Below are 13,369 nucleotides of genomic sequence, written 5' to 3'. Positions count from 1 at the left end.
TTTTTGTACTTTATTCAATGAATTAAAATTATTTTCTTTCTTTTCTATTCTTAGATGTTCTTTATTGTACTATCTAAAAAAGAAAAAACAATTAAATTGAATTATTCAATGTTCTTTTATTGCCAATAGACAACTTTTACTTTGCGGACTTCTTGATAGATTTCCTGTTTAAATGGGTGTTTGCCTCATTCATGGCAACAAACCCCAAACATATAGCCAAAGCTAAAATGCTTTGTCAACAAAAAAAAGTCAAGTCTGTGGTGAGACTTTACAATTGCTCTCATCAAGTCTGACTGCTGCAAACCTGATGCTGTCATACCCAACGATTTTTTTTTATGTTGGTCACTAAGATTTAATTCCAGATGAACATGAAAAGTTGTATCACTTTTACATTGTCACCCTATTTACTTTGGGACCCACGCATGTTATCGGCAAGGTCCTTTTCCCAGTTCTGTCTCCTATTTATCCCGAATGTCTCTTTTACTCTGTTCTCTCAAAGATCAGAACTGTCTATTCAGAGCTCATAGCATACGGTAATAATGTTTTTTTGCGTCAATAAATAAACAAAAAAATATCACAAAATCTTTGTAAAACATGCTCTACCTGTTCTACTCTCTTATTGCTTCTTGGACAATAACGAGAACTGGCCAGAGGCGTCAGTGAACAGGGAACCTCACCACTGGCGTGCTGAAACTCGCCTGTAGTACCGGCAGAGGTACTGACAGACGAGCGAGGAGGTGAGGAAGTGTAATTTTGAGCAGCAGTCCGTCACAGATTGTGATCTGACATTCAGCACCTCACACACGTATCCACAGAATCTGTGCTCCGTAAATGTGAACCAGATGTGAGGCTGCTCTGGGACCCCCGACATCATCCTGGCAAGGGCAGGTCATCTGTAGACTTATCTGGGTGGGGTGAGCAGTGCTAAAACTGGTCCCATTTCACTTTTTCTGTACGGGTCAGTAGAGGGAAGAAGATGCTGCCTGGGATGGTAAAAAGGAACTGCCAGGAAGTGCTGTTGTGAAGTTAGAGATTTATATCCAGACTCCTTGGGACATCCTCTCTGTCTCTGTCCTCACTCACGGCTGCAGGGTCTGGAAGATTCAGTAATGGAAGGGTTGATTGCCATCATGCAATGGGAAATGCTTTTCTTGTTCCCTCCCTCTTTCCTCCCTCCCTCTGTCAGAGCTCCTTTCTATCCTTGATCTGTGCAAGTCTATATAGGAGGAGAGACGCTCTCATAGCCTCAGAGAGTCTGGTGGTGCCCATTTACCACACATTCCCATAAAGGACTACCATTTGACTACAGCATGACAGATACCAAGAAGAAAGATAGGAAAGGGAGAAAGAAAGGAGGTAAGAAAGGACGAAAGGAGGAAGGGAGCACCCCTGGTCCAGGTAGATAAAATTTAGTTTCTGTGTAACATGTTAAGACTTGTGTATGTTTTGCAGCAGAGGAACAGTGTCGCTGAAATAGACTCGGACAAACAAAAGAGCAAGATTAGGATTGAATTACTGTATTAAGAAGGGGAAATTATAGCCTTGCTTTGTCAAAGTTGCAGCCAAGTTGTGACATGAACTTTAAGTAGCCAAAGGCACAGACACTTGTTTTAGAATCACTTTATTTAAGCAATAAAGATAGACCAATTTATTAAATTCAGCTTTTAAAACATCACATGCTTAAAAAAAAAAACTGGCTGAAAATGAGTTCTTTAAAAACCTTTGCATGGAGGAGTTTTAGTGATCCACGTGTTTTATCATTTCTCACAGAGTATTTATTCTACAGTAATGTCTGTATGACAGGAAGCTCTGCGTCATAATTAGCACTTTGACAGGGTTAATATTTCAAAGATTGCTAAAGTGTTTTCACTACTCATTTCAATATAGACTATGTCATGACACATTTGGCATAAAAGTCGGCACTTTTTCTTTTTTCTCTATGCATGTTCTAAGTTGATTCAATAAAAATAAGAAGCAAAGGACCTGTTGTATTTCACATTCACAGAGGTAGAAATGTGGTTGTTCTGTAGTGAGTTCAACAAGCTGCAGCACGTCACTTTAGTTTGACCTCAGGTCATGGGGAGGCCCAACCCCCATTTCAGTGACACTTTAAGGAAAATAGCTTGATTATTGCCGTAGTTGTTATATGTGTCATTCCTCACTTGATCAGATACCGTCTCTTTGAAGCTTCATCTTGATAGACATTATGTACCTGGTGATGTCACCCCGTCAGCCTCCAACAGATAAACCTCAAGATTAAATGAGATGTTTTTCACTCAAACCACCTTTTTTCCCTTTCATATGTCTGTTAGATCTTTAATTATCCTTTTTTTCATAGTGAATTATCATTATTATATTCTAGTCTTAGAAAACGTAGTGATTTTATGCTCTAAATTATATTTTTCTCTTATATATATACATATATATATATATATATATATATATATATATATATATATATATATATATATATATATATATATATATATATATATATATATATATATATATATATATATATTATTTTGCTTAATTTATATTGAAGCCGAGAATCATTGTTGGCTTTATGACAGCTTTTTCTTTTTAAGATATGTTATGATGTAAACAACAAGTACTTGACAAAACAGCCTTAGGTCTGTGTTTAGGGGCCTATTGCTAGGGGGAATGGTATAAAAGGAAAAAGAAAAATGAAACCTCTATTTGCTTATTTATGTCTCTAAAGTGAACTTTTTTCAAAGGATAAGTTTCTTAAAGTGTTACTAATGTATATGTCAGTTTCTTCAATGATTCAAACCCTAGATAAGCTCAATGGTGTTGCTTCACAAGACATCGGCATAATGTGGATTGCATGGACAGTAGGGGCATTATAGAAACTTTGTGGAAAAGTTCCATCTTTCATAAGCATGTACACAAATAATTCTGTTTTACTGAATGCATTGTGATGGGTTCGTGTCGAGGTATGATATAGGCATCGGTATGGATTCTTCTTGTTCCTGTTGTTTCGGCTTCTGTGCATCTTGTCACTTATGATTTTATTAGGCTTCAGTTTTCACTTTACTTATTGAGGAAAAGTTGGAAGTCAGTTGGCCATGTAGAGGGTGGGGAGTGGCGGCTTAGTGGTTAGGGCATAGAGCTTGGAATCCTGAGGTTCTGAGTTCGAGCCCCACTCCCACAGACTGCCAGTCTGAGTCTCTGAGCAAGACTCTTAACCCCACACTGCTCCCCGGGCGCCGCACAATGGCAGCCCACTGCTCCCCAAGGGGATGGCTTAAATACAGAGGTAAAATTTCTCCAGTGATAGATCAGTAATTATTCAACTGAAGAACACTAAAAAACATTTGTGCTCAGTTTGATCTTCTAGTATCTTGCATAATTATTTTAGTTTGGTTACCTTAAAATAATTTGTTTAACTTATCTAATCAGTTTTAAAACCAATGCTTGTTACCATATGATTTGAGCTGTTTAATAATAACTGGTAATGAAACCTTCATGCAACCACGTGTTAATCGATTTATAACCATGGCCCTGTCTTTACAGTACCACATTGCTGTTCTTTAATATAAGTTATAAAGCTTATGATATACATGTATAGTAGCAGCTGGTTTAGGATGTCACCTTCAGACGTTTGATTCATTCATACTATGTGCCTTTCTGTATTATTTTCTGCCTTTTCTGTAAATTTCTACAGTTTAAGAAAAATATAATAATCTCAATTGCTTGAGCTCAGTATATGAAACAATATTGTTTGTGTTCACTCACAGCCCAATAAACTGACACTGTCATTTTCAGACTAAAGAAGATACTCCAGAGGAATATCTTTGTAGTTAGCTGATGAACAAAATAGTCATCAAAGTTATTGGAAATGGTTGCTTGAAAAATATTAAAATTGATCAAGGTTTTTATTATTTTTTTTCATACTTATTACTTAAACAATAAAAAAATAAAAAACACAATAACAAAAAACTATACAAAACAAAAAATTATACAAAAGACTGCCATCACATTCAGTTACAGTATTTGGGTTTAATCATATTCCAGAAACTTGTTCTCCCTGTAGCTAATTTGTGGTATTATTTCAGGGAATTATTTTCATAAAGGATATTTGACTGTTGGATTTTGGTTTTATTTAATCAGAACTTCCAGCTTCTAGTATGCAAAAGAGAGCCAAAGATAAAACAGATCTCCTTCTTTGAATCTAATTACCACATAGAAGCCATGGTGGTAAAGCATGATTTGGCAAATTACTTTAAATATTACGGGAAACAGAAGTGATCAGAAACTACAGATATTAGAGGACCATAAATCAACTTAACTTCATGTAACATGTGATTAATATGCAAAGTAGGTACCATACATATTACTCAAATGTGATGAATGGCTTCTGGGATAAAATGTATCATAAGGTTGTTTTAAATAAAGTATGTTAATGTTCAAAATCAGGGATAATGTGTAAGTGATATATAAATGAAATTAGAGTATGCTTATAATTGTTTTTTTGTTTTTTTTATACTTTGTGTCAGAATTTAGCTGTTTCTGGGACTTCCTACAAAAATTACATGGGATAAAAAATGGTTACCTTACTGGTCCCTGTGTGGTACTGACACTGGAAAACTGACATTTTTTCATTCTACACATAATCTGCTGTAAATATCTTTTATATTGGGTTAAATTACCCCAAAATAAATCAGACTATAATGTTCGTTTATAGTTTTTTTCCCCTGACCATTTTAAAGATGAGTTATGCTTATAACCTGCATAGAGTCAGAAAATGTGAAAAGATATATAAACTTGACCCTCTTGACTTATTTCAATTATTGATAACTAATTTGCAACCCATTTATTGCCTTTAGTTCAAAATAACATTTTTTAAAACATATAACACCGTTGCACATACCCTTCAGTCTTGGAGCTATGGTGGCTCATGAGCCTGGGGTTTGCCTTGTAGATAGCCAGTTCAAGGCCCTCTCCATCCATCTCAGTTAGTGTGTCCCTAGGCAAAACACGTAACCCTCCATGGTGTTGGTAGTCAGACAGTCTGATGCTGCTAATTTTATGGCAGCCTCTCCTTTGTCAGTCTGCCCCAGGGCAGCTGTGGCTACAATGTAGCTGACCACCATCAGCGTGTTAAAGAGTGAATAACTGAATGTAGTCTAAAGGACTATAGAGTCCTTGGACTAAAGCTCTGTATAAGTAGAGGCAATTTTACCGTTTTACAAAGTAAACATTTTACTTAAGAGTGTTTAAACAACTCCCATTCCCGGCTTTAGCTATTTGTATTCTTTTTTAAGAAGTTTAAGCTTCAAAACAACATTAAGAATGAGTTTAGTTTTAGTTTCTTTTTTTTTTTTTCATGCAACATAATGATCCACAAAAGTACTTATCCTGAGATAACAACACAGAAACTGAAAAACAGCCAGTGTAATATTCTCAGAAGTTGTTTGGTTTCTTAATGAGCAAATACAATGCAAAAGTCAAATCAAAAGACAATAAAAGAAGGGGTGACACAACAACATAGATGTAAAAGGGTACTACTTGGTGAAGGGGCAAGTGGATCAGGAATCAACAAGAGTGCACTTAGCTTGAGTGGTTTTGTTGTTGTTTATCTTTAAGTTCCTGAGTCAGGCTAAATCAGCTGAAACCGGTTGTACTTCAGATCTCCAGAGAATGTCAGGAAGGATTGTTTGGAATATTTACTGGCTTTTTAACAACTACATTTAGCCCATTTTAGCTTTAGAATAAATTAGGATCCCATGTTTTTACAACGTTAGCCACCACTGGTAAAAAAAAAAAAAAAAAAAGCAGATTAAAGATAAAGATATTTGTGTGAAATAAAACCTGTTTTGTTTGATTTACTGACTTAGTTCGCATTAGCTAACTTTCAATTAAACCAAAACTAACTAACAAAGTTGTATAAAAAAAAAAAATAGAGACCTAAATATGATCTGTTTACTACAATATATACAAGTGATAACTTTCCTTTTCGCAAACCACATCTATATAGGTCTGTGATTTACTGACAATTTTATTTCAGCATGACTTTTCGCATAAATATAAAAAAACACAACATAATTTGATGTTATACAATGTGCTGTGTGAGTGTGTGCAATTGTACACGTGCCTGAATTAGGTGTGTCGACCCATAATTGCATGTAAACAGGAGCAATCTGCTGAAGCCATCAGTCAGTGATCACAGAGGTCATGGGACTGTAGGGGTGACAGACCGTTTTGTCTTGTGTCGTTTTTTTTTTTTATTCACTATAAAGGAGATCCCCTTCTCAGCAGGTGTTTCTCCAAATAAGTGCCTTTTCATTCAAAATGACATCTTTGAACAAAAAAGTGGTGATTTATGCTAGTCTGCATCTGCTGGTTTACTCTCACCTATCTGCTTTAACTGCTTTTAATGTTGCTGGAAGCTAGTAGTTTTTTGAGAAATTGAAAACATTAAATAGCTCTTATAAATATCTACCTTTCTTCCTAAAAAATTATTACTACCGGTGGAAAAAAATGCACCTTGGCAGAAGAAAAGACTAAACACAAACTGTAACTGGATATCTTTACAGTGCCTGACCTATATAAATACGCTGCTGCTGTTGGTGAAGTTATAATTCACAAACTTGCACCTCCCACTAATCATATGTCAAGACAAAACACAACAAGTTCCTTTCTGTGTGGATGGGTTTGCGTGTGTAGCAAGGGATTGCAATAATTACTCAAGGAAATGAGGAGCTGGCTGTTCATTTTGTGCTTGTTGCCTTTTATCGTGTAGTAATACCAATTGCATGTCTTTAGTCATGATGGTGTTGTTTGAATTATTCAGCAACAAGTCAATGTAGGCAGTGGGGATTGTTTTCAGCTAATACAGGGGAGATTTAATAGTAATACTCCTCACATGGATGTTATTCAAACAAAGAACAGCTCATCTAGTAATTTTACATGCCTTTACAATAAAATCTCAGACACATTTTGACTTATGTTTAGAAATGCCGTTTCAATGTGTTTATTTAGTCAGAAGCACAAAACGGGGAAATCTTTTCAAAGCTGTTATACATGAGAAACTCATCCATTAAACACACATATTAAATGACTGTTAGAGGCTCAAGGCCTATTCATTATCTTCCTGTTGCCTCATAATTCGTATAACATCTGTTTTTGGTTGGATTTAGGCCTGAATAAAGTCAACAGAACCAAAGAAGTCAGCAATGGCTTGATTCATCATTAATTGTAATCACACTGTTGCTGGTAAAGGATTATAAACGTATCACGTTAAAACACAATAGAAGAACAACTTCAACTTGCAAAATTGAAAACATAAATGCCGTTCATTTACATTTTCAATTTTGCGAGGTTAAGATGTTCATGATTTATTTTTCTTTTAGAAAAAACTCTGCAGGTGTTACATGTCTGCTTTTAAAATAATATTGATTTTCCTCACAAATATGAGGGTGATGACAGTTTTATTTAAAGTACTTTTAACAATATATAAAAAAAAACATTAATTAAGTTTTATTTCAGTCACAACCAGTAAAATTAAGTATGTGCCAAATGGTTACTAGCTTTTTTATTTATTTTTTACAAGCTGGGAGGGTATATTGTAGCACAACTTGGTGCACTGTAGAGCAACATCAGCTGTAGAAACAGCATAGCATTTGAAGGTTTTTAAACCATAGCATTAGAAAACCTTGATACCAGTAACTGACCCATGCCTGATTATATATTTTCTAATTAAAGGGTTAGAGCAGGAAAATGTGTTTCTTTTCATTTCCTCTCTAATGGCTTTGATTTCAGCTGTTTTGGTTGGTTATGTTTAAGGTAGCTCATGTCTGGAAAAAATAATCATCCAGTTGTCTGTCACATTTCAAATTTGTTTTCCGAGCATCCAAATGCAACCTTTGAAATTTCTGCCATATCAAGATCGAATTTACATTCAGTTAATAAAAAAGTCAGGATTTGCTTTAAATCTTAAAAGGATAGTTAGTTTTCCTACAAGTTAGTGTGCTAAATGTCAAAGTGATATCTAAAGATTTGTAAGCTACTGGGTTGTTACCATCGGTTCACTTAGCAGGAGCATCTTTTGTTTTAATTTTTACCAGGCATTTTATTGTTGCATTTGCATAATGTCTCCTTTCCTGTGTGTGTTTTCTCTGGTTGCAACTGTTTCCTTCCTTCCTGTCCAAAAATATCCACGCTTACCCATTCGGTTGTTCTGTCCAGTAGGAGTCTCACACTGACTTCTTGATTTAGGCAAAATATACTAGTGTAAACAGCAGCATCAGGTGACATTAGATGCTTTAAAACTGAGCTAATATTAATCCCCATTTTTTTCCCAATGTTGTTGTCTGTGTAGGCCTATGCATTTTAGGGGCTGGGCATATGGTATAGGGATGCAGCGCAGGGTTACGAGGTGTTTAATGGAAGCATAGAAGCAGTGTTAACAGTGTGGTCATTCTTTATGGTGTCGGTAGGAAATATATATTACAAGTGAAGTTAGTATCATATTTGGACATTTTAATCTTATGAAGTTTTAATTAAAGAAGGAAAGCTAATTTTAGATACGATAAAATGGGTTACATGTTAAAATGTTTACTTGTACATTTCTTCAGTCTTAGTATGCTAATCTTAAAAACTGTGCAGTATTTTTTTTCCTAAACCATAAATGTCCTCTTTCTATACAGTCTATTATTATTTTTTGCTTCCATATTTTTGTGTGCCTGCATGTTTCCCTTTTTCTGTCACTATTCTGTGCTGTTCTAATCCATTTTAGAGGTGTCAGCACTTTAGAATAGGCATTGCATTTGCAAACTTCATTAAACAAAGATGTTTATCCACTGAAAACATCCAGTTACCATAATCATTACCAGCTGAAGTTTGGTCAACATGTTTAGAATACTGGGGATCTTTGTAAACAACACATTAATTGATGTTATTTGAAATTCAGTGAGTGAAATGGGCTGCTGCAATAAAACATGGACCAACATGAAACTCAAGATTTTGGCTCCAAATGGCTTGTTGTAAACAGATATGTTTCTACTCTTTTCCAATCTACATGACAATTTGAAGAAGATTTGTTATTCTGCTTTTCCTGTTGGCTTAATCCGATTTCATCGGGTGATGCCTTTTTTGGATGAGGGCTTAGGTATTGGACACAGGACAGATGACAAAAATAAACCAAACCTCCAGTTTGAAGCAACAATAGAAAGCTTATAATTTTTCCTTCAGCCTGAAATACAAATTTAGTTAGCGTCGTTTTTGAAAACCTAGGATTGTCCTGATAAAATACTGGGCTGGTTATACTTCCACAGCAGTGTGCGGCAGTGAACTTGTCGCAGATATGTTTGATTTATGCCCAATTTTGAAGCGTTGTTTGCACCATGTTATTCTATGCAGCAATGCAATAGGGACAATCACTAATTAACTGAGGGTCTAGATACGGCCAAGGCGGTGAGGAAGTGGGGGCAAGTTTGTGCAACAACGGAGGGACATGAGAGCGAAAAAGAGCGGGAATCCAGGTGGAAAAAGTGTCCCAGCATTCTCGCGCACCTCGCTCTTCTAGCTGGTCCATCTTCACGCGTCGTTTTCCACAATTGCGGTCATACAAACAAAACAAGTCAGTAAGGTACCAAACAGGAAATACACATAGTGTAGAGCGGATGTAGATTTGACCAATCAGATGCCTCCTGTCTGCGGCATTGTCTGTGGTGACTTACAATTTTGGAGAGGTGCACCAGAGTGTCTGCGAAAGGTGCGGTGACACTGCGAAACACAGCAGACGACCTGGTTTCTGAGTATAAATCAGCCTTAAGATGAAACATATTAGGAAAAGAAGATTGTGTATACTAATAATGTGAGAATAGACAAAGCTGCTCCTGACACACAGCTAAAACTTAAGGACATATAACTAGCTACCTATCAACTGAACAAAACTCACCAAACTAAAAATGGGTTTGACGTGCTTTAGGAGTAAGCGAGTTTGTTGATTTGTTGCGCTTATCTGCTAAATCAAAAAAGTTTAAATTCTAACATATTTACTGACAATGAAGCCATTAATTAATTTCTTATTTCAAAATTTAGAATTTAGTTTTAGTCTTTAGCCCACACATAAAAAAACTGATAGTAATTTTGGCTAGGATGGAGGGCAAAGTCAGAATAGCAATCCCAAGAATATACAAGGTTGTCATTTTGTAAAAGCACATTTGGCTGGGTGCTGTTAAAGTGATCTGTTTGAACAGATGTGGTGTTACAGTAACTATTGTGTGGTATCTGAGGAGCATTTCCACATGCAAACAGCATATCATGGCCTCACTGCTGTGGGGTTTATCTTTTGACAACGTGCAGCGAGGTGACATAACACCGTTGTAATCAGGGAAACTTTGCCTGGAAAAAAGGGGGAAAAAAACACAAAGGCATGCTTTAGATGCCTTTCCTAAGCTCCTGGAAATGAAAGAGAAATGTTAACTCGATAATAAGGGAGAGGCATTGTTAATATATCAAATAACTTTGTTTTCGAACAGCTATGTGGGCTGAAATCTCCAACTGTTACCCGAGGCATGAGCTGTTGACACGCCAGATAGGCTTCTATTCTCAAATTGGGTTTTTATAGCCCATGTCCACAGCTGCCCCTGTGCTTCAAAAAGAGAGAAACAGGCTGTTGTTAAGGCCATGGTTTATAATATCTCCTGCACCATTTTTCCATGGAGGGTATGAAAAAGAACTACTTGTTTACTTTTAACACTTATTTTCATCAGAAGTTCAACTCTTCTTATGTCTATTTTTGTTTATTTAAATAAAATAATATTCTGCACAATTTAAAGTGAGGTTCATGAGGTTGTATCAGTGATCCTTGGTACCAGGCCAACAGCTGGTCAGATAGGTGACCACATTTTATGTAGTTCTACCGATTGAAAGAAATAAAACTTGAATAAAAGCAAATGTTGTCATGCTATCTTAGCCTTTTTTTTATTGAAGTCCTGAACAAGACACTGTTATTAAGTGTATATATATTTTTTAGGCAAACAGCTGCAAATACAGCTAGCAGCATTGACACAATATAAATTTGGTGTTGTGAAACAAATTCTGTCAGGTTAAGAAAGATCTACATCCTTGTCACACTGTTATGTATATGTTTTGCATTTCAGTGATGTCATCATTCTACAAGACTATGTCAAATAGCTAAGCTAGTTAGCTATACAGGTTTGAAATGTCAAGATTGGTCTGTTAATCCTATTAAACATGAATAAAGAAATTCATGAAGAGAGGAACCCTCCTTGCAAAAATAAAACACACTTTCTCTATTGGGTAGAACACTGTAAATTCCACACCCTTGTTCCTAATTACACATGTACAATTCACAGTAGGAGAAAGCTGAAATCAACTTGGTCAGTCATATATGAAAAACCTCACATGACTCGATGTTTCACAAAATGTGTTTGAGTGGAGCTGCATAACATGTATTCTTTAGTAGTATGTATCTTGCACTGCAAGATAGGAAATAGCATGAAAGAAGCCCTTAGGCTATCTTGCAAAGATGTTACAGAACAGGTAATGGTCATCAGTATTTCCTGGTTAAGTTCAGTAAAATTGACCAAATGAATTGCAACTATTAAAGCGCTTTAACAGCGCAAACCTCTGCTAAGCAGCAAATTGGGTCTTAAAGCTAGAGCTAAAACTCCCACATAATCTGGATCATTACCAAATTTAAATTAATTCATCCTTGGCATGGGGTGCACCTCTGGTAAAACATTTCCATAAAATCCGTTCATACTTTTCTATTGATCCTGCAAACAAACCAAACTCAATTTTCTTGTGTTTTTGTCTGCAGTAAAATATTTCTGGACTTTTTGAGTGTGATGCTGAGGAACTCAATAGTCACTGCTGCCACCCTCTGGTATAGTGTGGAATTGCTTGTTCTGCCAAATATCCATCCATCCATTTTCTGACACGCTTAATCCCAAGCCGGGTCGCGAGGGGTGCTGGTGCCTATCTCCAGCTGTCTACGGGCAAGAGGCGGGGTTGCCAAATATCCCTACATCACAATGTAAAAAAAAAAATCCTGTATCCAGACGATGATCTGGAGCATCAAAAACATTTTAATGGATTGTTCCTTTGCATGAGGAACTCTTCTGATAAAAAATGTTTTCATATTTGTCCATGACCTTTCAAGTTATCCTTTACACAGACAGAAAGACGTACTGTACAAACACAAACTCCTAAAATCATAACCTCCTTGGCGGAGATAATAATGTCTGATTTCTTCTTTATCCTTCATCATTTGTTTAGTATTAGGGTTTATTCACTTTTCTACAAATTCTAAAAATATCTTTTTACTATTTTTAAGAGAATTGTTACAACTAACTTCCCCAACCTTTACTTAGAAAAAGAAAAATTGTCTTATTTGCTTTATATATACAAATAGGCCAACCTTTCCATGGTTTAATGATACCAATGAATATCTAAAAAATCAACAGATGAAGCAGACACTCCTGTACATGTGGCGCATTGGCCTGATGAGAAGTAGAATCATGTGTTTGTCTTACTTCTTTAGCCAAGGACAAATCTTTGTTAACTATTACGTTGTTTTGTATAGGTGGTGCAACCTCAGTCTTATATCTCTCAGACTATGACTGACAAGGCTTTCCTCAGGCAGTGTGCACAGCCTTAGTCTGCCAGAGTTAAGTGCAAGTAGTAATCATAAGCAGAAGTTCAGTTCCTTTGACTTTGGACTATAGGTTCACACAAGCATGAAGAATGTTCTGCTTTGCATGTTTTAAATCGGTAGAGAAGCAGAAGGTAATCATTTTCTGATTACACCCAAAAGAAAGTCCGTGACACTGTCTGAAAGTGTTCACCAAACACTAGACACTTGCAGATACTATTACACAGCCTTTACAGTACAACTAATATAGTGATGGGAAATTCCTTTAGTAGGAGCAATGTGAAAATTAGGCAGGTCAGCAGGGAAGACCACAGAACATTGAGCACTGTTTAACATCAACTCCTTTAGAGCATTAAATTGTTAAACAGCAGAAAACGTTTATGGCTCAGTATTAGTCCTTGCTTCTGGCTATTAATAAACCCGAAGCACTTGCAGAGTCGATGTCAAATGGCAATATGTCGTATATGTCCGGCCTTTATAGTGTTATGACTTTTAACAGACCTGCAGTTATGCTGTGCTGAATAAATCGGAATTTTATATATCCAGGCTCTTGGGACCTGAAAAACTTCAAGCAATTCCTCAAGCAATTACGCTACCAATATCTATCTTGAGACCAAAAGCTCATTAAAGTTTCAAAGTGTTACATTACAAAAGTACATCTTGTCTTTTCCCTGCCTCGTTAGATTGTTTGTCTTTGTTTTCCCAATGCTGCAAATATCA

At 36.1% G+C, this 13,369-nt stretch overlaps 1 protein-coding gene across 5 annotated transcripts in view; it reads left to right on the top strand.

Annotated features, from left to right (window-relative positions):
- nrg2a (neuregulin 2a) overlaps positions 1-13,369 on the top strand; it is a 121,253-nt gene that overhangs the window by 64,132 nt on the left and 43,752 nt on the right. The window contains exon 1 of one of the 5 annotated variants that reach the window (XM_038273948.1): positions 973-1,398. The exons of 3 other annotated variants lie outside the window; for them this stretch is intronic. In XM_038273948.1, coding sequence (XP_038129876.1) covers positions 1,311-1,398 — 88 coding nt within the window. In that variant the 5' untranslated portion in view covers positions 973-1,310. Of the gene's footprint in view, positions 1-972; positions 1,399-13,369 lie in introns of those variants that run through there. One more of the 5 variants, XM_038273949.1, reaches the window with a different exon arrangement.

The sequence above is a fragment of the Cyprinodon tularosa genome, unplaced genomic scaffold, assembly GCF_016077235.1.
Source record: "Cyprinodon tularosa strain WSP-4 unplaced genomic scaffold, ASM1607723v1 ctg9, whole genome shotgun sequence".
Taxonomy (NCBI): Eukaryota; Metazoa; Chordata; class Actinopteri; order Cyprinodontiformes; family Cyprinodontidae; genus Cyprinodon; species Cyprinodon tularosa.
Note: the sequence above shows the minus strand (reverse complement) of the source record. Positions and strands in the feature narration are given on the sequence as shown.